We start from the raw sequence: 22,862 nt of genomic DNA, 5'->3' as shown, positions 1-22,862 counted from the left end.
AAACATTTACCCTTATGAATCTACTATGACAGATTTTTCGAGTTGAATATATAAAAATATACATAGAGTGCATAACGTGTATGAATGATAACTTACCCTTTTTCTCTTCCAGAATTTTCTCAACAAGATCTCTTGCCTTATTCACTTTTACCTCGGCTTCATGTGTCAACTGAAAGATATAATCCCAGAATTCTTAAGCTTTATACGTGTAAGCTAATCCACGGCAGATCTCTTTGCATGTTAAAGCGAAGAGTTCCAGCAACTGCTATTAGTATGAGGTGAGTACGTTCATTTAATTACGTATCAGTAAAATTTTTGGTTTCAGGAATTTATTTAATATTTTATATATTTAATTTATTTCAAAAAATTTAAAGGAACACTCTAATGAATTCTGATACAGCAGCTGACATTAGGGTTAATTGGGACATAAGATGCATTCATGTTCGTGACTTCGGGACTTTGTTTCTTCTGTTACCTTAATTTTGTAGCGGCCTTTACCGAGCTGTCTGAGGTCATTTGTCGATAAACTGTTACCGTCCAAGAAAAGATGCTGAAAATAGAGCGTGATAGTTGAAATACAGATACGATATGGATGTAAAATAGTTTTAAGGATTAAATATGGTATATTAATTATTTTATTATGCCTACGTATGCATTATTTGAGGTTAGGACGTGTGAGTGAAATCCATTTTCATTGGTGGATAGGAGATTAGTTAAGAATGGTTGCAATTATGTTAAAATGGACAGGATTTTATGAAGATCTAACTCATATATTTCATCCTTTTACCTGCGTTATTCAGTTATCTGGCCATAGTCAAATTATTATTAATAATATTATTATTATTATTAGTTGTATGAAGCTAACTGTCACAGTTATGAACTATATTACTATGCGTTCTTAAAGGAAATTATAATTGCGTAATTTAGCAATTTAAATAAAATTACGTACCTCGGGTATTAAATGGGGTTATTACAAATAGAATGAAAAAAGAAGTGAGAGTATTTGTGGACAATTTGTAGATAAATTTTTACATTTCTAAACTGAAATTTTACACTGTAGATATAAAATAATGGGAAAGAAACATTATCATTTTATCAATCTGTCACCTGTTCTCAGACCAATAAGATAAAAGTATTTTCTTTCCATAATTCGAGGCTTACCTCATCTGGTGCCTCATATTTTACAGGACTGTGCTCTTATTCAGGAAATTTTATTTTCACATTTAAATATTTTATATGTATATATATATATTGTCAATTTTTCTGGATAAAGGAGAGAGAGAAGAAACATTTTATATAATAAATGAGAGGAATGTTATCGATAATGTCTTCTAGTTTAGTGGTATTCAACCTGGGGTACGCGAAGACATCTTAGGGGGTACGTGAAATTTAAATATATGTATATTATTTTTATGATAAACACTGAATAATCAGGGCCAGATTTAGGGTTAGCCACAGGAGAACCGGACGTAAGGACATTCGATTTGGGAGATAATATACTATGTATTACTTGAATTATACACCAACAACTTTGGGGGTATAAAGTTGAAGAGAAATTATATCTGGGGGTACGAGAACAAAAAAGGTTGAATACCACTGTTCTAGGTAACAAGCCATGTCAGTTGTCGACAAAAGCCCAATGTCTGAGTGTCTGGAAAATAGGTGTTTTGATTAAATTCTTTTGTTTTTCATTTATTTACATGTCAGAACTGTTCCCATAATGAATTAGTTTCCATTAATTTTTAATGTTCATAGTAAAAAGGTTTGTCGTACGTATTTTTTCTGCAAACGCACTAGACTATGAGAATACTGTTGGAAATTGTGAAAAAAATTCACTGTTAATGTGAAATGTTCACACCTCGTAGCATGTACGTTGACAAACAGATCCTTTATGGAGTTAAAATTATACTCAACAGCGTATAAATCCATTCTTAGATTATTTTTTGTTGGCTGACAAAAAGGATTTTTTAAAATTAAATGGAAATTGACTTTTGTAAATTATTCAAGTAATTGAATGAAAAATGTTTGGACTATATGCTATTATTACAGAACGCCCAGCCTAATCGTCTTGAATTCTCTCTCAAACATTAAAGCTATTATTATGTAAGGATACACTGGTTCAAGAATGTGTTTCAGATAATCTGGTATTATCGTTGACGCAGAACGTTCAGATGCAACCACTGGAAAAAAATAAAAATAAAAGAAGTGATTATATGTAAATGAACTGAACAAACATTACCTTCTCAAAATGTTCACACACAAATGACATTGTGACAACGTACGGAAAAAATGGTGCCCCAAGAAAACAAACTTATCACCCACACAGACATTAACAATTTGTATGACATGATCACAAAACGCCCCAAAGGTAAACGTAAAACTGTCCCACTATACGCCATGTAGGCGCTTGGGGGGAGGGGGAGATACAACAAAGGTTACGAAATCAAAATTGCGAGAAATGTAATACAAATTCCAGAACCAGAACAATTGTTAACATCCCCAAAATTGGCTAACGTGAGAACTTGGAATATCATATAGTCGACAGACGACAAGCGTAAGCCTCAACTACAGGGTGGGTGGGAAGTACGTAGACATTAAATAATCGCTTTGCATTGGAAATACAGAGGTTATAACCATTTCTCAATGCAGATTCGAAACCAAATTGGGAACAGGGGAGTTATTTGTTTTTACGAACGTAGCAAAAGGTGTCGACTTCATTACTGACTACTGTTTCATGGTATCCCCCAGTCGTTCAAGGCGAATCCGGAATAGTAATTTAAACAAGCCATGACCCCCCCCCCCCCCACTATTCACAATTCATCGTTCGTGAGTATCCTCTCTACTTATTCCACATCAAGCAGCTGTCAGATTGATACGTCGTCGATAAACCGACGAACGGAGCATCGAATCGAGAACTTCCCTAAATGGTAACGACGACCCTGAAATCAGTATAACATAAGAACAAGAAATTGTCCTTGAACTCGACTTAGCTCTTAGTAAAGGGAAAATTATTTCAGTGATTTCACCTTTAACATTAATTTAAATATTTATTCAAAACAATTTACATATGGTATCCAGTTTTATAACCAAGGATGGTAGAATTTATTTTTATGAAACAGAAATAATTTTATAAACCTGAAGGATGTAAGAACCAGAATTTTTTTTGTGTTAGAAAAATACAGGGATTATAAACTTGACTGAAGTGACGTGTTCATTAAATTTTTTATTTACTTTCACAATATGGAAGTTTTTTTTCGAGTCCCAAGGTCAAACAACATGACAGGATTTTTTTTTTCTGTTTTTGAAGACAAGTGTAAGGTTATTGCTTTAAATAAAAATATCCTTTCGTAATTCCCCTCAGTTTATAATTATTATCGCTGTAATACGATTAATAAAATTGAAAATAAAATTCAATTCAATTCAAATGCTTGGATATTTAATATATCGACTATAAATCTACAGAAAATTTACAGTCGACGGAATGTCCATCGATAAGTCGATCAGTAATTCTTACGTATAAAATATTAGTTCTTGTGAGATTTGAGATTTTCACCGCGGTGTATATTTCTCGGTAGATGCCAGCTTTTCGGAGTAACATGCTGTCTCCGTTTTTAACCCTGGCACCAAAACACAGAACGTCATAATTACATTAATTCTGAAATGAAGTCTTCTCGAGCGATCAGCCATGTTTTAATAGCGTTGCAATCCAAAATTTCGGAGACTCCATTACCAAACCTGAATACTTAATTTAATTCAGTCGCTGTGGAAGCTTAATTTTTATATTCGGTTATGTTTCTTTTTTAAGTTCAAAGTGAAAGATTAAATTGATAAATCGGAAGCTTTTGACGGATTTACAATGAACCGTAAGCTCATATTTTAAGTATGCTTTGAAAATTGTTGTTTCTTATTCCTACTTAAGAGAGTTCTTTCGTCAATTTTGTGAATGGACCTGAATGCAATCTGTTGTTCTGTGTGAGCCCAGATCTGGGAACAAATTACTCATATGCACACGCTTACGTAATTCACGGGTTGTAACACCAGATATAGATATATTTACACGTAGTAATAAAACAAATATGTGAATTTAATCTTCAGTATCAGTAGAAAGTTTCTGTTCAGAATCACCCATAATGGTGTACACGTAATTTTTTTTGTTCATTCGATTGTTTTATCATATTTCCCAGTTTACTGTGCAAATACATTATTATTTTAATAGTTCCGCTTACCCACTGTCACGAAATCATTATCATCAAGGACATCTCTGATGCTGTCATCAGGGTCCAAGATCACCCCACCACGTGTCTTCCTTACTTCCTGCACCATCTCCCTTTCGCCACTCTCTGAGCCGCCATCTTGTGTCTGCAGCTTCTTGTATCTTCTTGTAGCCTCCTCCCCAAGCCATCTCACAGTCATTTCTCCTGTGACGAATTGTCCCAGAACAAACTTTATTAGGCACCCTGTTCAAGTGATTCAGTCTTCAGCATTTTATTTCAGACTATGGAAGTAAAATTGGCTGAAAAACATTTTAAATATATTATTAAGCCCGACAAGAAAAATATGTTGGTGATATAAATGTGGGAGCCGAGGTTCGATCCCCGACAGGGGTAGAAGGTTCTTTACTCTAGCCTCTGCCTCCAGATCAGCTCTGGGGTCCACCCAGCCACCTGTCCAGTGGGTACCGGGATCCTTTCCCGGGGGTAATCTGGCAGAAGTTTAAAGACTTCTCAGAGGCCCTTGCTGCCTCCATCATCGCAACAACTTAGAAGACAGTCATCTTCAGAATCTCCGCCTTGAAAACCTCAAATCCTTCTTGGTTTTTGCTAGTGAGTCCATGGAACAAGATACTTCTTAAAATGCTTATCACTCAGCTATTCAATAATTTTCTGCCTTGAAGGTTTATTATCCTGTTTATATGAAGAACCCACAACAGGTCTCTGTCTTGAACCAGATTATTCCATCATTTTTCCCCTAGGATCGATTTTAATATTATCCTCCGAAAACGTCGAGGTCTTCCGAGTAGTCTGTTTCTTTCAGACGTTTCCCCAAAAATTTGTACGGGATTTTTTTTCTGTATTATTCGCTCTACTAGGAACAAAATATATTTATCGTTTTTTAAAATAAAATTATAGTTCCTGTTATCAAGTATGAAATTTTTTCCACGAATTCGAATAGTGATAGCTCGTGTTGACACTGAACGAAATAAAAGGGGGAAAAATTTCTGTATTGTGGTATTTTTAATGTGATTAGGTTTGCAATAAAGGATGCGTATCTATAATAATTGATGTTTAACTGAAATAAATGCAAGAACAATTTAGTGAGGCATACAATTGTATTTATTTCGTTTGTTAAATGACTGCTATCAGTAGTTCATACCCTACAGCGTCGAATTAGGTATGCAACATTGCAAAAAAAAAGTGATAGTGGAACCACGGTTCCGGAGAATTTGACGTAAATACGCCTATACGGAAAGGAAGTTTATATATTGGCTTTATTCTAAATATTTCCTTTATAAATGCTTCACAATTGAGATAATTTTGAGTAAGACTTTGCTTATTTAACTTGAATTAGTTACGCTTAAGATGGGTCTGTGGTAGCTGAATGTAATGTAATGTAATGTTTTATAGGTAACAACAATGCCGAGTAAACACGACGTTCCCTAGGTAACCAGGTTACACTTTTTCGCCGAATGACCCCTCCTTATAGACGTATTTACGTCAAAAGAAATACTGTCAGAGTGGGGGACTTGTACTTGTAATATCGTTCTGGAATCATCTGACTCGTGATAGTGGCCAGAGGGTGGCTTTTGTGAACAGGAGAACTTACCATTCTTACATGGCACTTGGAGCCATTCCCCACGAACACGAACTGAAATTTTCATCTTGGAGATCAACAGCAGCTTCTTGGGAAAGTTGTGTATCCTGGCCTTGTTTTTATGCCAACTGAAGATATTTTTCTCCCAACCAGTGGGATAGGCTTCTGTTCTTGCCTAACCAGTCAACATTTAAAATAATTTATTTTATATTCTTCGTGTTGTCGTAGGCGTTATGTATTTCGAACGTAATGCGTTGTCGTCAGATAAACAAATACCAGGGACACATCGAAATCTTGGATTTCGCCATACATTAGTTAGCACGTTTCTTGTAATGGTTGTGTGGCGGTAACGTTTTTATTTGTTTATTTAGTGTTCTGTCTGCCGACAGGTCCATATGAACAGGATCCTTCCATCCTTTTCTCGGACTGGGACCTGTTCATATACGTTCCTGGCAGATGATCCAGAAGTGGTTTGCCATTGCCTTCTTCTGTGTGTGAATGGAGTAATTGTTGGGATGCCACGGAGGAAAACTCCGTGTTGCCTAGACCACGGCCTTGCCCAACACAAGTTATAAATTCGGGCACCGCCGGGAATCGAACCCGAGACCCCCAGGATTACAAGGCCAGCGTTCTAACCGCTAGACCACCGTGTCACATGGCGGTAACGTTATAGAATTTTTTTTGGGGGCGGGGGGACTACCTCGTCCTTCAAAATTCTCATCCACTTTTTTATTATATGTAAAATAACCTATTCCTCTGCAACTGAATGAAAAACTCGTAAAATAACTCGAGAGTTAATGAAACATTGATCATAATACTTCAGGTATTTTTGTGGTTTCTTTCAGTTTTCTTGTTGGGAACGACTTTAGGGTCTGGAAATAACTCATTTTTGAAAAAAAAGCTACGAAATTACGTAGACGGCGTCTATACTCGTCTGCCCCCCCCCCCCCACCACCATTTTCAAATTTGCTCACATGCAGATGAAGAATTAGTCTACGCATTAAGCTACAATTCCAGAAATTAGCATGTAAATTGTTTATCTGTAAATGGTAAATAAAAAATCCCCTCAATAATCATATTTATTGAACACATTGTTTACAGATTAATTCAAATACAACGGGAAAAAAATCTTCGTTTCCAGAGAACAAAGATTTTTTTTTTTGGTACAGACAAAGATTCGGAAAATGGCTCATAAATCAATTTTATTACTGTAGTGGAATCCTTGTCATTTTGTACTGTGGTGGACGCAAGTACTTACGGACAACGAAACACTGGTAATCGTCTTGTATCTACTTCATACTGTAATCCACCACAAAAGACCACAGTAATAAAATTCATTTACCTAACCTTCAGAATACAGAATACGGTGATGTCTTAGCTTTGTCTTTTTAAGCCGCGTTGCCCTCCAGCGTCTGTTTAACATACTAGTTTAACTTTAGAATGTTGTTTAGATAGGTCATCTGTTGTTCAGGTAAGGTCATCTGTGCTTTTAAGGCAGTGGTCGTGCTGGAATGGTACAGCGATTAGGTTAGAAGAGCAGTAGACTTTTGGCGAGATAGAAAAAGATAATTTGTTATTATTACGGGACTGTAGACGGGAGTTTCTTTGTAAGGGCTCTATAACATTCGTCTTTCGAAGGATAACTTTGAATGTGGCGTGGTCTTATTGACACCGTGATCTATATATCGATTTAAATCGAAAGTACTGCCAATTTTTTAATCCGTGATCACAGGTATAACAGCGAATATGTTATCTATGCTAATCTGTGATAACAGAGTACAATCTATTTCCGTCGCAGAGGGAAATATATCTGAGATTAATATTACTTGTAGTAATTAATTAACTTCTCGTGGGCTGGAGTGTTTACAACGTACATAATGTAAAGGTAAGATTAACTATTCTTTAACTATGACAATTAATTTTAAAAGAAACTTTTAATTTTCTAGTTACTCTTCTCATATAATGACTAAAACCATGCTGGTTTTTAACATTTTAGTGTAACAATATCACGAGTTACAACAACTAAAAATATTACGACTTATATCATTTGTTTTGAAATAAAAATTTAAAGGAAAGTGTTGTACAGAAACTCATTATTTTCTTAAATTAAATTTAAACAAGAAAGTTTCCCTCTGACAGTCTCTATACACTTATTGTTATCATTTTAAAAATAATGTATGTTTTATTAATGTCTTTTCCACTGAAATGATTAACGTGGCTTTCTCAAACAGTACTGAAAATCATTTAACAGAAGGCACTGGTCGATTGGGTGTTGGTTTTAGAACAGTCCCCCAAAACAAAACACTGCCTGTTTCTTCATGACGAATAAAAAACAAAAATGGCCTATCAAATTTAACAACTTTGTGCGTTCCATCCCTAGTTAATGACACAACGGTGGCGGCCGCAGCTTCTGTACCAAGTTCTGTTATATCAATTGTAACTTTATGGATGACGTTATCAGCATAAAGGCCAGGATTTGTACTTTGATTAGAAAAACGTGATTCAGCGTGGTTAGTCGCCGTCTGTTTCACCAAATCTGTTTCGTTTTCTGATTTTTTGAGAATTTTATCAGCGCTTGTATTCGTATTTACAGTCGTGTGTTCTGGGTATTGATGCGTTGTTGATATAATATCTTCAGCATTTGTACTCTGTTCTTCAGAAATATTTTTGTTTTCAAAATGGTCATTGACCATAAAAGAATCAACATTTCTGTTATCTGATATCTGACTCAGATCAGCTTGGAATGGATCAAATAATGTATGAACACCAAGTAATTCTAAGGCATCCTTAAGATAGATTGTTGATTCAAGTTGCATTCGTGGTACAGTGAAGATTACAGTTCTTTCTACCGTACAATCTGCAAGTCCTTGTAAGTGATTCACCGTCAGTTTGTATCGTAAACGCTTGAGAGCTTGATATCCAGGTTCATTAGGCAATAAAAGGTACATCGTTACATTATGATCTTTATATGGAAGTCCGACAACCTGACAACCAAGTATTGGATCAAAATAATACGGGAACTCTCCACCATTTGCCATTGTGGGGACTTGTAGGATTTCATTGGTACCATTTTCTTGACTGTCTATGGCATGAAATGGCCGCCTGAAAAATTACGACACAACTTTAAAATAAGTACGAATTTTTGTAACGACATGAATCTTCAAATATCAAATATCAAAATCTCATTCACCTTCAGTACTAGTAATTTTTGTGTATTTAATAAATTTAATATCAAATATTGAAGGAGATAGAGGCAGTCATTTATAAGATAATTAATAAAAGACAACACCTCGCCCAAAATTGAAAAACAAATGGCATGAAACATCACCAAATGGAATCATATTTGAGTTTTAAGTTCGTAAATATTTTACACCTGATGATGGTTTTATAAAAACTGAAACATGTTGTGTAAAAGATGTTCCAAAATGTAAATCGATCAATCGATATGGAACATCAATGATATTTTATTATCTTAATTATAAGAAATTTTAAATATTGTGATAAGACGGATTAAAATAAATAATTGTTAGAGATAGAGGCATAGAAATCCATATCTTCATCCCCAAATTAGTCTACGTCACTTTGTTTTGGAATTAAATTTAAATATTTGTCCCCTTGAAATGCTGTGTGTAGCAAAAACTTCCTTACCAATTCGTCTCTGTTGGAGAAAAAGGATTTTTCCATGCGCCATTGAAGTAGAGAGCACTTGCAATTATGATCCTGGTACTTGGGGGTGGTGCATACTCCAAAATGTTAGGGATGTGTCCATAAGTTTTATTTTCTACCCATCTGAAATTAAAATAAACACAAATTTATCTCAAATACAGTGCACGCATCTCATTGTCATACGAAGCAGTCTTTATTTTAGAATTTAGTGTAGTTTTTTGACGTCTCAAAATTTATTTTATAAGGGAATTAAGAGCTAATGTATTTGACAGTAATCTAAATGTATTTATTTATTAAAATATATTCACAACAGAAAAGAAAAACATTATTGGTATCAGAGAACACAGCGATTTTGAAGATGAATAATTTCTGGGATGTTGTGGAAGATGGTTTTTGCATACACCTCTGAAAAATAACTTCTACCAGACAACCCAGAAGACAGACATCTTCATACTCAGTGCCACGAGAAAATCTTAAATTTCTCTTACGTACAGTGATTATTCCTATACATAAAATACTTGAGGGTTACAAAAACTGTCAGATGAAAAGTTTATAATGGATGTTAAGAGAGAATAGTATAGTTGCGTCATATTGTGATATTAATTAAAATAATTATTATATTTGTTTACCGTCAAATCACAATAAAATAGTAAGATAAGATAATTGAAATTTAAATTCATTTTAATTATCTTATCTTACTATTTTATTGTGATTTAACGGTAAACAAATATAATAATTATTTTAGTTAAGAGAGAACTTGGTCTGAGACAGTTTTATCTATTTTTCAAGGTCAAATCTCGCGATACGTCGGAGATACCGAGATAAAATCTCATCTACGATAATCTACTTGAGATTCAACGCTATTATAGATAATTACAGATACAGCAGCCTGACTGATACTTACTTGTTTATGACATCTCTCGCCTCGCTGCTATGTCCAATAAAATCGAGATTCAGAACTTCACTCCCATAAATATTTTTGCTCACGTTTGCAAACCTCTCTTTAATCTGGACGCCATCTTGAACAAAAATTGCCCCGGCCATTGCAGAGTATGTTGATGTTCCAGCGTCAGTGTAGTCTTCGATCTTTTTTAAAAATCTTCCAAAATGGTAATGTAATTCGTCGCCACTCGCACTTAAGTCGACCCCAGCAGCCAAACCTAACACAGTCTCAATCTCTTTATAAGTTCTTCCTGCTGCTCCGAGCATCACCAATGACAAAGCTGAGGCAATACTAAGAGGCGAAAAAATGATATTGTTCTTATCATCAATATTTGTGTAGTCCTCTGAAGATAATGCAAAATCCATTTGTAAAGCAAATCGTAGGACCCCTCGAGATATCATCTTGTCTATTAGGTTCTCGCGCATTACATTTGAAATTTCTTTGCTGTCATCATTTTGAAATCTTATACCGGTGAAATTTGGAGGTGATTGAGGATGTCTCTTCCAGTTTCCATACGCGGTTGCATTCAGTGAATTTAATGTCTGAGGAATTTGCTGTGACGCTGAGACATTTTCAGATGTTGAGTTTGGGAAGTGGATCATTGTAGAAGATACACTCATCTTGATTAACGTAGATATGCACAGAAGAAATGTGTAGCAGATCATATTTCTGGAAATAAATCGAAATCTTTAATTAACTTGTGTTTCACGTTCAGTAATTATAATTTTCTGAGTATTTATTTAGGCGTTCAAATACCTCAATCTTATACAGAACAAATAACAAAATATTCTGCGTGATTTTATGATATTATTAAATGTAAATTTTGAACTTATCCACTTCTTTAATTTGGTGTCCAGGTTCAAACTAAAATGCTCTTGTATTTATATTGTGTGAGGGACTAGCTCAGTAAGGAGGTCCAACAGATGGGGTTTTCTGCCCTCATTTTACCTGATGAAGGGAGCAGAATCATTTTCGAGGTATTTACGAGAATACCAGGAATAAAAATTAAATATAAAATAAAATACTTGTCTTGTTAAAGTTGATTAGTAACATTTTTTATAAACTGTCACAAAATTTCAATAGATTTTTCCCATTTATATAATCTATATATCAGTAAATTGACAGGATGAATGTGGCCACAGGTCTTAAGACTTTATTGGGAGGGTTCCTTGGTCTGGGAGTAGGACCTTTTACACGATAAAATTACACAAAACTTATATTTTGTGACTCGAAGGTAATTCGAAAACGCGATCCCAGTGTTGGACAGTACGCAATTCGACCTTCAGCTTACCTCCTAAACGTGGCAACCACCTAAAATGATACGCGGCCTAACTAAAAAAACATTTTACCAGTTACATTTTTAATAGTTCCTCTCAGATACGGAACATGAACGTAAAGTTATCTACAGTAACGTTTAAGTTTCACTTGGCTCCGGTCTTTAGACTAGGAAAGTTAAGCTGAAAGCAGCTTTGGACATATTTGTGGAACGCCTCTCAGAATAAATTATTCAGTTCATGAAACAACCTTGTCCAGTTATTCTCAACCCGGAGCCCTCAGACGCAGTTGTTCCGGCAGGTATAAATTTGTCGCAAAAACTGTATCATTCTGTGTGACGGAAAATAATTACATGTTTTCAGAAAACTCGTTTTGTTATGTCGGCAGTATTTGGAAGTAACTACCGATGTGAGCTAAAGAGAGATGTCTTAGTTATGAATTCTTGGAAGTATTAATGCGAATTTCAATATAAAAAAGTGGAAATTAAGTCCGATATAAAACAGTGATAAATGTCTAACCATTGACTGATTTTTTTTAATAATAGATAAATATGTGGACCTGTTCGTATTAGTAAGTTAGTAAAATTTTTAATAAATTGTCATGAAATTTAAATAAATTTGTCTTGTGTGTAATTATTGCTGCCTGCGAATCGATAAGGTCTGGAAAAGTTTGAGAACCCCTGACATCTTCGATCGTTCGTGTTCAGTAGAAATATTAAATTAAATTAAATTCAATACAATTTAAGTGCTTGACAACAGCCAAGCACTAAACCAGAGTACAGGATAAAATATAATAAATAATTAAATTCATTTCAATAATAAAAGTAAAACAAACAAACAAATGAAATAATATATAAATGTACCATATTAATATTAATAATAATTCGATTCATTTATTGAATAATATTTTACAAGTAAATGGGCTAAATACGATACCTAATTAATATAATTCAATTTAATAATTCTAAATAAAATAAATAATACTAAATAATAATAATAATAATAATTCAATTCATTTATTGAATAATATTTTATAAGTAAATGGGCTAAATACGATACCTAATTAATATAATTCAATTTAATAATTCTAAATAAAATAAATAATACTAAATAATAATACTACTACTAATAATAATAATAATTCAATTCATTTATTGAATAATATTTTACAAGTAAATGGGCTAAATACGATACCTAATTAATATAATTCAATTTAATAATTCTAAATAAAATAAATAATACTAAATAATACTACTAATAATAATAATAATAATTCGATTCATTTATTGAATAATATTTTACAAGTAAATGGGCTAAATACGATACCTAAGTAATATAATTCAATTTAATAATTCTAAATAAAATAAATAATACTAAATAATACTAATAATAATAATAATAATAATTCGATTCATTTATTGAATAATATTTTACAAGTAAATGGGCTAAATACGGTACCTAAGTAATATAATTCAATTTAATAATTCTAAATAAAATAAATAATACAAAATAATAATAATTCAATTCCTTTGTTGGTAAATATAATGGCGTTTTGTCAATTGAAGAAAGACTCGACAAAAGGTAGAGAAAAATACAACCGCAACGAAAGATAAGAAGGATAGAACAGGAAAGGACAACACGTAATTTCCGTTTCAAAGAAAACTGCATGAGCCTAACCCATTAAAAGGCTTTTCAAGTTTTACTGCTGCTGAAATTACAACCTGCCCTTGTCATGTTAATGATTTTACTAGAAGTGAGCTAGCCATTCTTTCCCAATCGGAAATCTTATTCTGAGAACTCGTTCTCCACACGTGAGTCATTTGACAGGGACTGAGTAAGGTTGATTCGTGGATCCATTCACGCTGCCAGTTGGGAAATTTTTTTGGGGTATTTCCATAGTAATTTATGAGAATTATAGCGAACGTTTCATTCGGGTCTTTAACCCAGAATTTAAAACAGCTGTTACAATCCAAAAACAATTTTTCTTTTGTAAGTCAGAAGTTTTATCACACGAAACTCATAAATAAGAAATCGTTGGGCATTTTGGGGGTAAAATGCCTGCTTATTTTCAATAGCAATGGTTTTCGCAGGTGGTATTACGTAACGTTATTTAATGATCGTGGATGTTTGTCATTTTTGTCAATAAATGCGTAGATAATAGAAATATACAGTTTGTTCTATCTAAAACGGAAGTTGTATCAAAGGAAGTCGAGAATTCTTGGAAAATTGAAAATGTATTAAGCGCTGTATATACTGAATGTTCAGTGTAATATTTTATATTATAAACGGAATCTCGTTTTAACGGAAACTAAAAACGAAAATTTAAAGAAAAATATTGTTTTGTGCTGTGTTTATGATCGACCGTCTATAAAATGTGTAAATAAGAAAGTAAAGAATTTTACATTTTATTTTATTAATTAATATTGCAGTATAAATTACAGATTTGTATTTAAAATGTAAACGTCCTTTGAGATTTCGCTGTAATCAGGTTTTACTGCATAAAATATATATTGTTCTTGGGGGGGGGGTCTTTGAACTACGAAATGTTAGAACACATTCAGTAATTAGACGTAGTATACCTCTTCAGATTAGATATGCTTTGAGTCATCAAACAAGTAACGCGAAGTTCTTTTTTTTCCCAGGACAATTAGTCCTGTACAACTCATACCATTACTCACAGAACGTTACCCTCGGAAGTGGTCTCCGCCACTCCGGGGAACTTGTTCCGTTGACCTTATTAACAAATACGTGATCGCCGGATGTTTTCAGTATGACCAACGTAATATTTGCAGTTTCCTGGCTACATGGAGATGATATTACATTATTCTCGTATTCTAAAAGATTCTTAAAGGCTTTTGTTAGAATTTATGTCTGGATGCTGATTATGCTGACAGTTTTTCACGGTATTCCTCAGACTCTCCATTAATTTGGTACATTAAAATGTGTCAGGGCCGATTTTTAAAGTATCTTACCGTGTTTGTTACACATTAAACTAATGCAGTTGGTAAAACGTAATTAAACATGATAGTAAATTTAATGAATGTTATATTTACGTGCAATAGCGGTTTTGGTACGTGTTCAAGAAACATTCATCAAAGGAATGCAAAAATATTAATATTTTCAACAAATTAAAAACAGGCTGACTTACCTCTCTGTATAACTTTTGTAGATTTTCAAAATGATTTTTTTTTTCTTATCTGTGGAGTGTTAAAATAATTTCTATTGTCACGTTCGTGACAATATACGAAATTAAAACACGTGAGAGAAAAAAAAATTGATTAATCTTTAACTTCAGTGAGAAAATTTTGTAATTTAAACTCGCGATATAATGAACAAGTCGACCTTAATAATTTCCGGAAGCTCCGAGTAGCGTTGAGTTCTGTATTAATCCTCCCAGGACAGTGATGTTTTGCTGACGGCCGCTTAGAAACTACTGGATAATGCACTCGCAGTTTGCCGATGTAATTACGTTAAACAGACGTTTCATTCGTGACTAGAGCTGGTTACAACGTGCTCTAGTCTTTTTCTTGGTCGGAAATGTTTATGGGTTGGACTCGCATGCTAACCTAATCGAGCTGGGATACCCCTCTCCACACCCTTCTCTGCACCGCCACGTCCAGTCCGAGTAAGCAACGCACCGGGCGTAATGCGCCGTGTCATCTGGTAGAAGTTTACAAACGTTTCAGAGTTACTTGCTGCCTCCATCATCAGGGCAATTACTGACGACGAACCAGACCCAGAATAAAGTTAGTAAGCCACTCATCACCCAGATATTGGAGCTAGAAAACACTTCTGAATCTCTTTCTAACACCTGCTACATGTTACCTTGAAATTCAATGTGTATTTATGTATATAAGAATAATTTCTTGCTTTATTCTTGTAGAATTTCTGTAAACAAAAATGTACGAGATTTTTATTCTCGCAGTCGTGAATACGTCGATGTTGGTATTCTTGGTAGGAACGACGTGTGGACTTGTAGGTAGATACCATTGTTTCGGAGAAACATACTGCCTCCATCTTCAGGGTTGATCTGTATTTGGAGAGAATTATATCCAAAAAGGGCTGTTCTGTATATTAACATATCTTTCTCGAATCTAGTCTCCTCGTAATTTTAGTTTTTTTAGATATAATTTTGATTTTTACCAGAATATGCCTTCGTTATTAAAGAGTTATCGGTTGTTGTAGACTCTGACTTGTTCTTTTATTCTTCGTTTAGAAAAAATCGCATATATTTCTACTTGCCTCGCTGAAAACATGGCCTTGAAGCATTCATTTTGTTGTCAAAATCAGTTACCATCATCTGTATCCTAATTCATTAAGATCAGATCTATTTTAGTATTTTATTTCCATCTATTTCTTGTTTACCGATCAGAATTGTGTGTATGTGTGTGTCATCTCTCCCATTCATACTACACGACCCGCTCATCTTTTTAAATTTAATTACCCTAGTAATATTATCGAATACCCTTAAATTATAATTTTACCCTTAGGACCGAGTTTCACACCCATAAAATAGAAAGGGTAAAATTACGATTTGGTGTACGTTAATATTTAAATTCATTACTATGACTTGTTTAACTTCATTTAGGGGCGTGTTTATGTTTCAAATTTCGCCTTGGATGAAGTGACATTGAGGCGCTGAGCACGTCTGGTGCGGTTTGTACTTTGGCCGGATTTCCCGTTGAATCGTGTTTACATTCTCGTGGTTAGGAGGACCCCGCTAGAGGGACGAAACAAACGAATGTGACGGTCAGAAATGGTAGAAGGGGGGTTGAGGGGGGGGGGGCAGCTACTTAGATCAGTGGTTTTTAATCGGTGGCCCGCCTTTTTTTCGCGGTCCTTGTAATATCCTGTTATTTTGTATGATTTAAAACAGTTATATAATATCATGGCCACGGTGGTCTAGCGGTTAGAACGCTGGCCTTATAATCCTGGGGTCTCGGGTTCGATTCCCGGCGGTGCCCGAATTTATAACTTGTGTTGGGCAAGGCCGTGGTCTAGGCAACACGGAGTTTTCCTCCGTGGCATCCCAACAATTACTCCATTCACACACAGAATAAGGCAATGGCAAACCACTTCTGGATCATCTGCCAAGAACGTATATGAACAGGTCCCAGTCCGAGAAAAGGATGGAAGGATCCTGTTCATATGGACCTGTCGTCAGACAGAACACTAAATAAATAATAAAATAATATCATGAGATGGATGATATTGCAAAATTGAGACCAATAACTAGATCGTGTTTTATTGAATACTCGCAGATGTTTATGGAAAGTTTACTCAATCAAAAGGAGTGTTAAATGTCACATAAACAACGCGTGTTGCCGTGAAGAAAAATTAGGTAATATCTGAATCTGCTATTCAGTACAATTTTTAATTAATTGTCGTTGTTTTTCGATTGTCATGTATAAACCTGTGGGCCGCGAGTCCATGTGGCCCTAATTCTGGAAGAGTTTGAACCCTGACTTAAATAAATAAATCACAACATAACTGTTGGCAGCTTGAGTGTTAAATATATATCACGAGAGTTTAAAAGTTATTTTAAGTATTCGTAGAGTGTGTATAAATTCATTTAATTTATTTCTAATGAATTAGTTTTCTTACATGAAGATATTTTTTGAGCTGTCAGGAGAATACAATGCAAAGAGTCGAAACGTTTATAAATTGTAATGCAGGAATGGGTGTGTCTCTTACACTCAGCGAGAATTACCTGCTATTACCCCCCCCCCCCCCTCTTGTACCAGCCTGCCTTCGTCTGCACGTAATGGTACCACGAACGAGTTCTGTCTGACATTACTCTAATGGAATGCAGAATTCTTCTATTGACATGCTATAAACGTCAGCATTGTTTTCGCATGCCTCTGAAAATGAACGACTATAACGAATCAGAAGAAATTAAGACGAAATTAAATTCGAGGAATGCTTTTGTCTACCGGAATTTTAACCAAAACCGTGAAAAATAAAAGATGTTCTCGTGGCGCGTGTGTGAATCTTGGCCTTCCACGTTCAAGGTAGAACGCAAAGACTGAAGAAAACCACGTAATGAATACGGCCGGTGAAACGTGATGTCTCCATCTGCAGGGTTTACGTGTCAGTGAAAGTGAGCGCTAGATACGTGGGTAGAAATCGACATCTTGAAATACAGGGTGTGTAAGAGCAGTGTCGGGATCCCTCGCTGTTGCCACGCAGCGATACAGACCGGAGTCATGAGCTGTGACTTTGCCCAGGAACAGAGACGATCTTCCAGGATGATTTTGCAGGACACCGTTGCGTCCATCGGGAACTCTGTACAGTTTCCCGAGGTCAGCGCGAACCCAGACAATGTTCTGTAAATGTAGTTACAAATCACCGAATTAACCAAAGCCCTGACCTGGGTCAACAAAATCCAGTCTCCTTCAACTCCTATCTCCCATAGATCCCGTCTGACATTATCCTCCCATCTACGTCTAGGTCTCTCAAGAGGCCTCTTCCCTTCAGGTTTCCCAACCAGTACCCAGCGCACACCTCTTGTCCCATCCATGCGCGCTACATGCCCAGCCCATCTCATTCTTCTCGACTTAATCACCCTGACAATATTGGGGGAGGAGTACAGATTTCAAGGTCATCATTATGTGGTTTTCTCCAGACCCCACCGTTTTCTCTCCTAGGCCCAAATATCCTCCTCAAAATCTTCAATCTGTGTTCCTCCCTCTGAGTGAGAGACCATGTCAATATTTAGTATATTACTTGAAAAATATTTCGGTTTGTAAAGTTTTGATTTAGCAAAAGGAGTCTAGGCATATCATCATCATCAACAATTCTTACGACGAGGCCTTGTGGCTTGTCCCAATTCAGAATTCAGAAATCATTAATTCATTTAGACATTTAGTACGATTCCTTAGATGAGTGATCAGCCCGTTGCAAGGCCTCTACACAAGACAGCACGACACAGACGAGGACACTATCCCATTATTCAAGTAACCTTACTCTAAGCACATTCAAAATAATTTGTGGGTGTTATAGTTTCTCTGTGTCTTACCAGAGAGTAATTTCATGACGTCTGTCGTCTTTAGAGGTATTTCTAGATGCGATGAGGTAAATTTACAGTTACTCATTGGCACACATTTTCATTGCATGTATGCGGGCGAGGAAGTTGAACATTAGACCAGCATTGTTGCTTTCGTAGTCAGTTAAATACATTTTGTGACAACAATGAATAGTGTGTATATATTTTATGAATTCGAAGTTATTTAATAACGAACAACAATGCATTAAGTGTCAAAGACAAAGGAAAGCTGACAAAGTGACATCACGTTGAAGGTTAACAAGTGTGTTTTTCGTACGAAAATAATGCTTATATATGCATACAAAACACCTTGCTATTGCAAGTCTATTAGCTTGGCTTCTGTACTTTTATACACCATTTATTTATTTTTACGCGGAAGTAAAAGACTGAGGATGATAGTTCAAGAATTCCTGAAGGTGAAGTAATTTCTCTTTCGTCAGGCCAAAATAAAAGAGTGGGAATTACTAATATATTCACGTAGAACGAAATTTAATTACGTCATTAAGTGAGTATCTGCATATCAAGTTTTGGAGGGAATTTATGTACGTCAGGGATTTTACTATGGAAATTGGCTATCCTGATTCACTTTGCATGCTTCAGAAACCAAGCCTAATTAAGTAAGTCGACGTGAAATCGATAGTTTTGTGTTAGACTACTAGTCGATATTGGTCTTCAGGGCTGAATATCGATTCAGTTCGTCCAAAACCCTGCAAGTTAGCACGACTTAATAACCAAGATGACCAACATTGACATCTTAACCGCCGTGAGAATTTCACATTTTAACACTCGTTTCGTTTTATTCTTAACAAGTTATGAAGTCGTGACCCACCGATATGATGTCCCCGCTGTTGGGAAAGCGACATTGAAGCTGTGCGTCGGATTGGGACAGCATCTGGTAACTTCCGTTTCCACGCCTTTCTGCCCATCCACGACTTCTTTCGTACAATCGTCTGAAATAAATTTAGAGACACAATGCTCTGTAGTTTATTATTTCAGGTTAAGACTTAACTATTAAAACTATCCCACCGAGAGGTGATAGTGGATCATGTTTACTTTGTAGATACAAGAATTAAAAATTCGAAGTTCTTCAGAATGTTTCTTAGCCCGCCAAAACAAGTACCGCTCAATTTTTGAGAAAATAAATGACGACAAATGTCCGGTCAATTCTTAGAACTGTTCAACGTGACAGTGTTCGGTGATGATTCGTTTAAATTCAAGGACATTCCATCGTCGTTCGTCTGCACCTTTGTCAGATGCCCTGTTGACGTCAGAGAATGAATTGAACGTATTTAATAAATTATTTAATGCAACAAAACAGTGATGATGATGATGATAATAACAGATTTAATGAGAAAATAAAACAACAGACATCCGATAAATTGTGACCTTGCTGTAGATAAGACGTGTTAAATTGTCAGGATAAAATTACGATATCTCACGATTTATCTTGGAATTTTAAGTTGGTAACTTCACACAGTTCATAACCTGCGAAGACTGTATTGAATTTTCTAACGGTGAAATAGGCTTACATAACCTAACAATAATTACATGTTAATGAGAATGGCTGTTGAGATGATTGTGGATGATAATTTGAATAATGATGATGATGGTAATCATGTGGGCAGCAATGGTATATATTCTTTCGTAGAATAAAGAGTTGTCAATTAAAATTGTGCGCATACTTCCCAGGCCTTTAATACAGTTCTGACTCCTAAAATCCGGGTAGTTTTTGAGCACGTTTTATCTATGTAAATAGACAAGTATTGGTTGAATGACCATTTTTTAAAATCACTATTAGACTGAAGGTAATGTAGAAACAGAACTGATACTGACTGTCGACAGAAAAGTATGGATTCAAATAAGGAAATGTATAACTAATAAGTCGATTATCGCTCATTTTAACATAACTTTATTACAATACATTAAGTTGTATTATATTGTCTGATTATGACAAAATATGTAGCAGAGATAAGCGAAGATAATTAATGATTTTAATTTGTGTTTTGAAGTTGTACTGTCTATTTTCTCGTCATTTTTGACGTGTGATTATCTAATTTCTGTATAGTTACGTACTGTTTACAGTTGGTACCTAGACAGATTTGGAATTGATATCATGAATTATACTTGCTTACCTTGTATCATAAGGCCGGAACCGGAAGTTGTTTGTTTTCCGATAAACCACTTCCACGTAATCGTCTGGATAATAACGAATGACCCGTTCGTATGGGGCTGGATATATCCGCTCAACTCGCTCGTAGTAGTTTATAGAAGGCTGTGGACTACACGACACGAGAGACAATGCTATAGCCATCGTTACTGGAAACCATTTTGATATCTTATACGCCATTTTGTTGTTGATACCGTATATCAGCTCTCTTCCCCACAAATTGACAATGTAATTCTAAAGATTCTAGAGTTTTCTTCCTAATTTTCAGGTGTTTTATTCAGTAATTGAATATAAAATATTTTCGAAATATTTATAACAGCAGGTAACAAAATAAATTTAGGGCAAATGTTTGACAGTTATTGAGTTACGATGGTCACACATCAAAAAGTAACGTTCGTAAATTTCTCAAATTTATGGCAAATCTTAACTTAACTGATCTACCGTGGCGCCTATTTGAGAAAATAAATAGAAGGTTATCTGACAGATGATTTGTTTACTGCGATAGGTGATGAAAACCGGCCTTCGGCAACACAAAGGCTAAACCTTCTCACTTTCCTTCCTTTTATATAGAAAACCAAACTCTGAAGACAAAGATTAATTACATGGACAACCATCTTTCATTCCGACGTTCTTAGAGAAGTCTATTGAAGAATGTCTTAAGTCCATCTCTATAACTTGAATTCCAACAGTTAGGTTACAGGGACTAGTGAATATATGTGGGAAATATTTATTTCTTCTGGTTTACTGTATTTAATAAGATGCACCTTAGATGATGGTTGGTGCTTTGGAGCATATTTTTTAATTTGATTAAAGTTTTTTTTTTATTCAAGTTAGATGCTTTATTCGGCAAATCATGAAATCTATTTGGCATTCGAAAGCATAGATCACATAAGCGTTGGGTCAGGGGCTTATGGAAACAAATTACTTCATGAAATTAAAAAATATTTAATTTAAAAAAAAAATATTTCCAATTAACCATTCATAATAACCGTTCCCATACCTAGGAGGTATCCAGATGAAGGCGTCAAAGCACATGTGACTGCTCTGTATTGTTTTTCTTGTAAGAATCTCTTCTGAAAGTTACATAGACCACTTTTAATTTTTGAACTGGTGGTTGATTTTGTAACGTCATTCTGCAACAATGACCATGGCCGTGAAATCGAGAATTTGAACTCACGAACAAATCCGATTTGTCCTTACGTTTCTGCGTGGAAGGAGAAATCTTTGGTGCATGACTGATACAAAGCTTCTTTTCGACCATGGCTTAAGGAACCTTTTGCTGACGACACTTAAAATAACATGAATAAAAAACCAAGCCTTGAAAGTTAAGTTTGCTTGTGATTAAAACTGAGCTATTAATTTATGGGACTTATACGTCATTTCATTTTACACAGCGCAGATCGATGATTAATTTAATTTTTATATGTAAGGTTATTCCTAAAAGAGAATAAAGGACGTACATTTTTTATTAATAGATATTTTTCTGAGTAAGTTATATTACCCCTCGTAGGTTGTACATTTTTCCTGGTGTGGACCTTATTGCCTGTTCGTGTCCTAGGAGTCGTTTATTTAACATGATTTTTTTTATAAAAAACTAACCTCAACATTTTACGCGTTACGTGGAGAGAATATGGTATTCAGAAGATGAGAAATACACTACATTTAGGTTGGAGTAACCATTACATTTTCAACTATCATTACGATTATGTGAACATACGAGTCTTATCGATTTCCCAGGGCATGAACACGGAACTATCGACTATGATCGAGGCATCTCGATATTCTTAATTTTCCCACATCTTTTCGCATTCGTGTTCCAACATTACTTCAGCAATATACCAGTACATTTTGTAATGTCGTTTTTCCTCACATTGTTACAGGCCTTGAGGGATGTTGTGATTCGTTCTAGAAGCATTTTGTATTATCTCAAACATCCTTGAATGTGTGAGCGAGTTG

At 35.0% G+C, this 22,862-nt stretch overlaps 3 protein-coding genes and 1 long non-coding RNA gene across 5 annotated transcripts in view; 1 reads left to right on the top strand and 3 right to left on the bottom strand.

The window, feature by feature from the left end:
• LOC110833020 (histidine ammonia-lyase) overlaps positions 1-5,980 on the bottom strand; it is a 13,168-nt gene extending 7,188 nt beyond the window's left edge. The window contains exons 1-6 of the mRNA XM_022070587.2: positions 5,824-5,980; positions 4,227-4,418; positions 2,114-2,180; positions 1,162-1,189; positions 476-550; positions 97-169 (exon numbers count right to left, since the gene is read on the bottom strand). Of these exons, the coding sequence (XP_021926279.1) occupies positions 97-169; positions 476-550; positions 1,162-1,189; positions 2,114-2,180; positions 4,227-4,418; positions 5,824-5,878 (490 nt within the window). The 5' untranslated portion in view covers positions 5,879-5,980. The remainder of the gene's footprint in view (positions 1-96; positions 170-475; positions 551-1,161; positions 1,190-2,113; positions 2,181-4,226; positions 4,419-5,823) is intronic.
• The window catches only part of LOC147872866 (uncharacterized), a 27,693-nt gene extending 4,831 nt beyond the window's left edge, over positions 1-22,862 (top strand). Inside the window, exons 3-4 of the long non-coding RNA XR_015536709.1 lie at positions 113-278; positions 22,787-22,862. This is a non-coding gene — a long non-coding RNA (uncharacterized LOC147872866). The remainder of the gene's footprint in view (positions 1-112; positions 279-22,786) is intronic.
• LOC110833023 (serine protease inhibitor 28Dc) lies at positions 6,873-16,670 on the bottom strand. 2 transcript variants are annotated; one of them, XM_087354499.1, is made up of 4 exons: positions 15,037-16,670; positions 10,382-11,089; positions 9,460-9,600; positions 6,873-8,913 (listed from the first exon to the last, which is right to left on the bottom strand). In XM_087354499.1, the coding sequence occupies exons 2-4, from the start codon at positions 11,083-11,085 to the stop codon at positions 8,052-8,054; spliced, it is 1,707 nt and encodes a 568-aa protein (XP_087210625.1). In that variant the 5' UTR covers positions 11,086-11,089; positions 15,037-16,670; the 3' UTR covers positions 6,873-8,051. The 2 variants fall into 2 exon arrangements, with proteins under 2 accessions (XP_087210625.1, XP_021926289.2); XM_022070597.2 differs by having other exon boundaries at positions 14,843-16,669.
• On the bottom strand, positions 17,252-21,454 carry LOC110833029 (uncharacterized). The gene is made up of 3 exons (XM_022070606.2): positions 20,872-21,454; positions 19,569-19,689; positions 17,252-18,020 (listed from the first exon to the last, which is right to left on the bottom strand). Exons 1-3 carry the CDS (start codon positions 21,084-21,086, stop codon positions 17,802-17,804), a joined length of 555 nt encoding a protein of 184 aa, XP_021926298.1. The 5' UTR covers positions 21,087-21,454; the 3' UTR covers positions 17,252-17,801.

The sequence above is a fragment of the Zootermopsis nevadensis genome, unplaced genomic scaffold (genome assembly GCF_977971745.1).
Source record: "Zootermopsis nevadensis isolate Lab colony 2312 unplaced genomic scaffold, Znev_1.0 Znev_ptg000023l, whole genome shotgun sequence".
NCBI classification, from domain to species: domain Eukaryota; kingdom Metazoa; phylum Arthropoda; class Insecta; order Blattodea; family Termopsidae; genus Zootermopsis; species Zootermopsis nevadensis.
The sequence above is the reverse complement of the archived record's forward strand: the minus strand, read 5'-3'. Positions and strand labels throughout refer to the sequence as shown.

What these genes read in the sequence shown, in the direction of transcription:
- LOC110833023 (XM_087354499.1), bottom strand. Translation starts at nt 11,085, where the DNA reads ATGATCTGCTACACATTTCTTCTGTGCATATCTACGTTAATCAAGATG. An exon ending in GCGAGAGATGTCATAAACAA is followed by an intron (nt 9,601 to 10,381) that starts GTAAGTATCAGT and finishes TTTTAATTTCAG; the next exon opens with ATGGGTAGAAAATAAAACTT. An exon ending in TCTCCAACAGAGACGAATTG is followed by an intron (nt 8,914 to 9,459) that starts GTAAGGAAGTTT and finishes GTAATTTTTCAG; the next exon opens with GCGGCCATTTCATGCCATAG.
- LOC110833029 (XM_022070606.2), bottom strand. Translation starts at nt 21,086, where the DNA reads ATGGCGTATAAGATATCAAAATGGTTTCCAGTAACGATGGCTATAGCA. An exon ending in TTCCGGCCTTATGATACAAG is followed by an intron (nt 19,690 to 20,871) that starts GTAAGCAAGTAT and finishes AATTTATTTCAG; the next exon opens with ACGATTGTACGAAAGAAGTC. An exon ending in ACAGCGGGGACATCATATCG is followed by an intron (nt 18,021 to 19,568) that starts GTGGGTCACGAC and finishes CTACATTTACAG; the next exon opens with AACATTGTCTGGGTTCGCGC.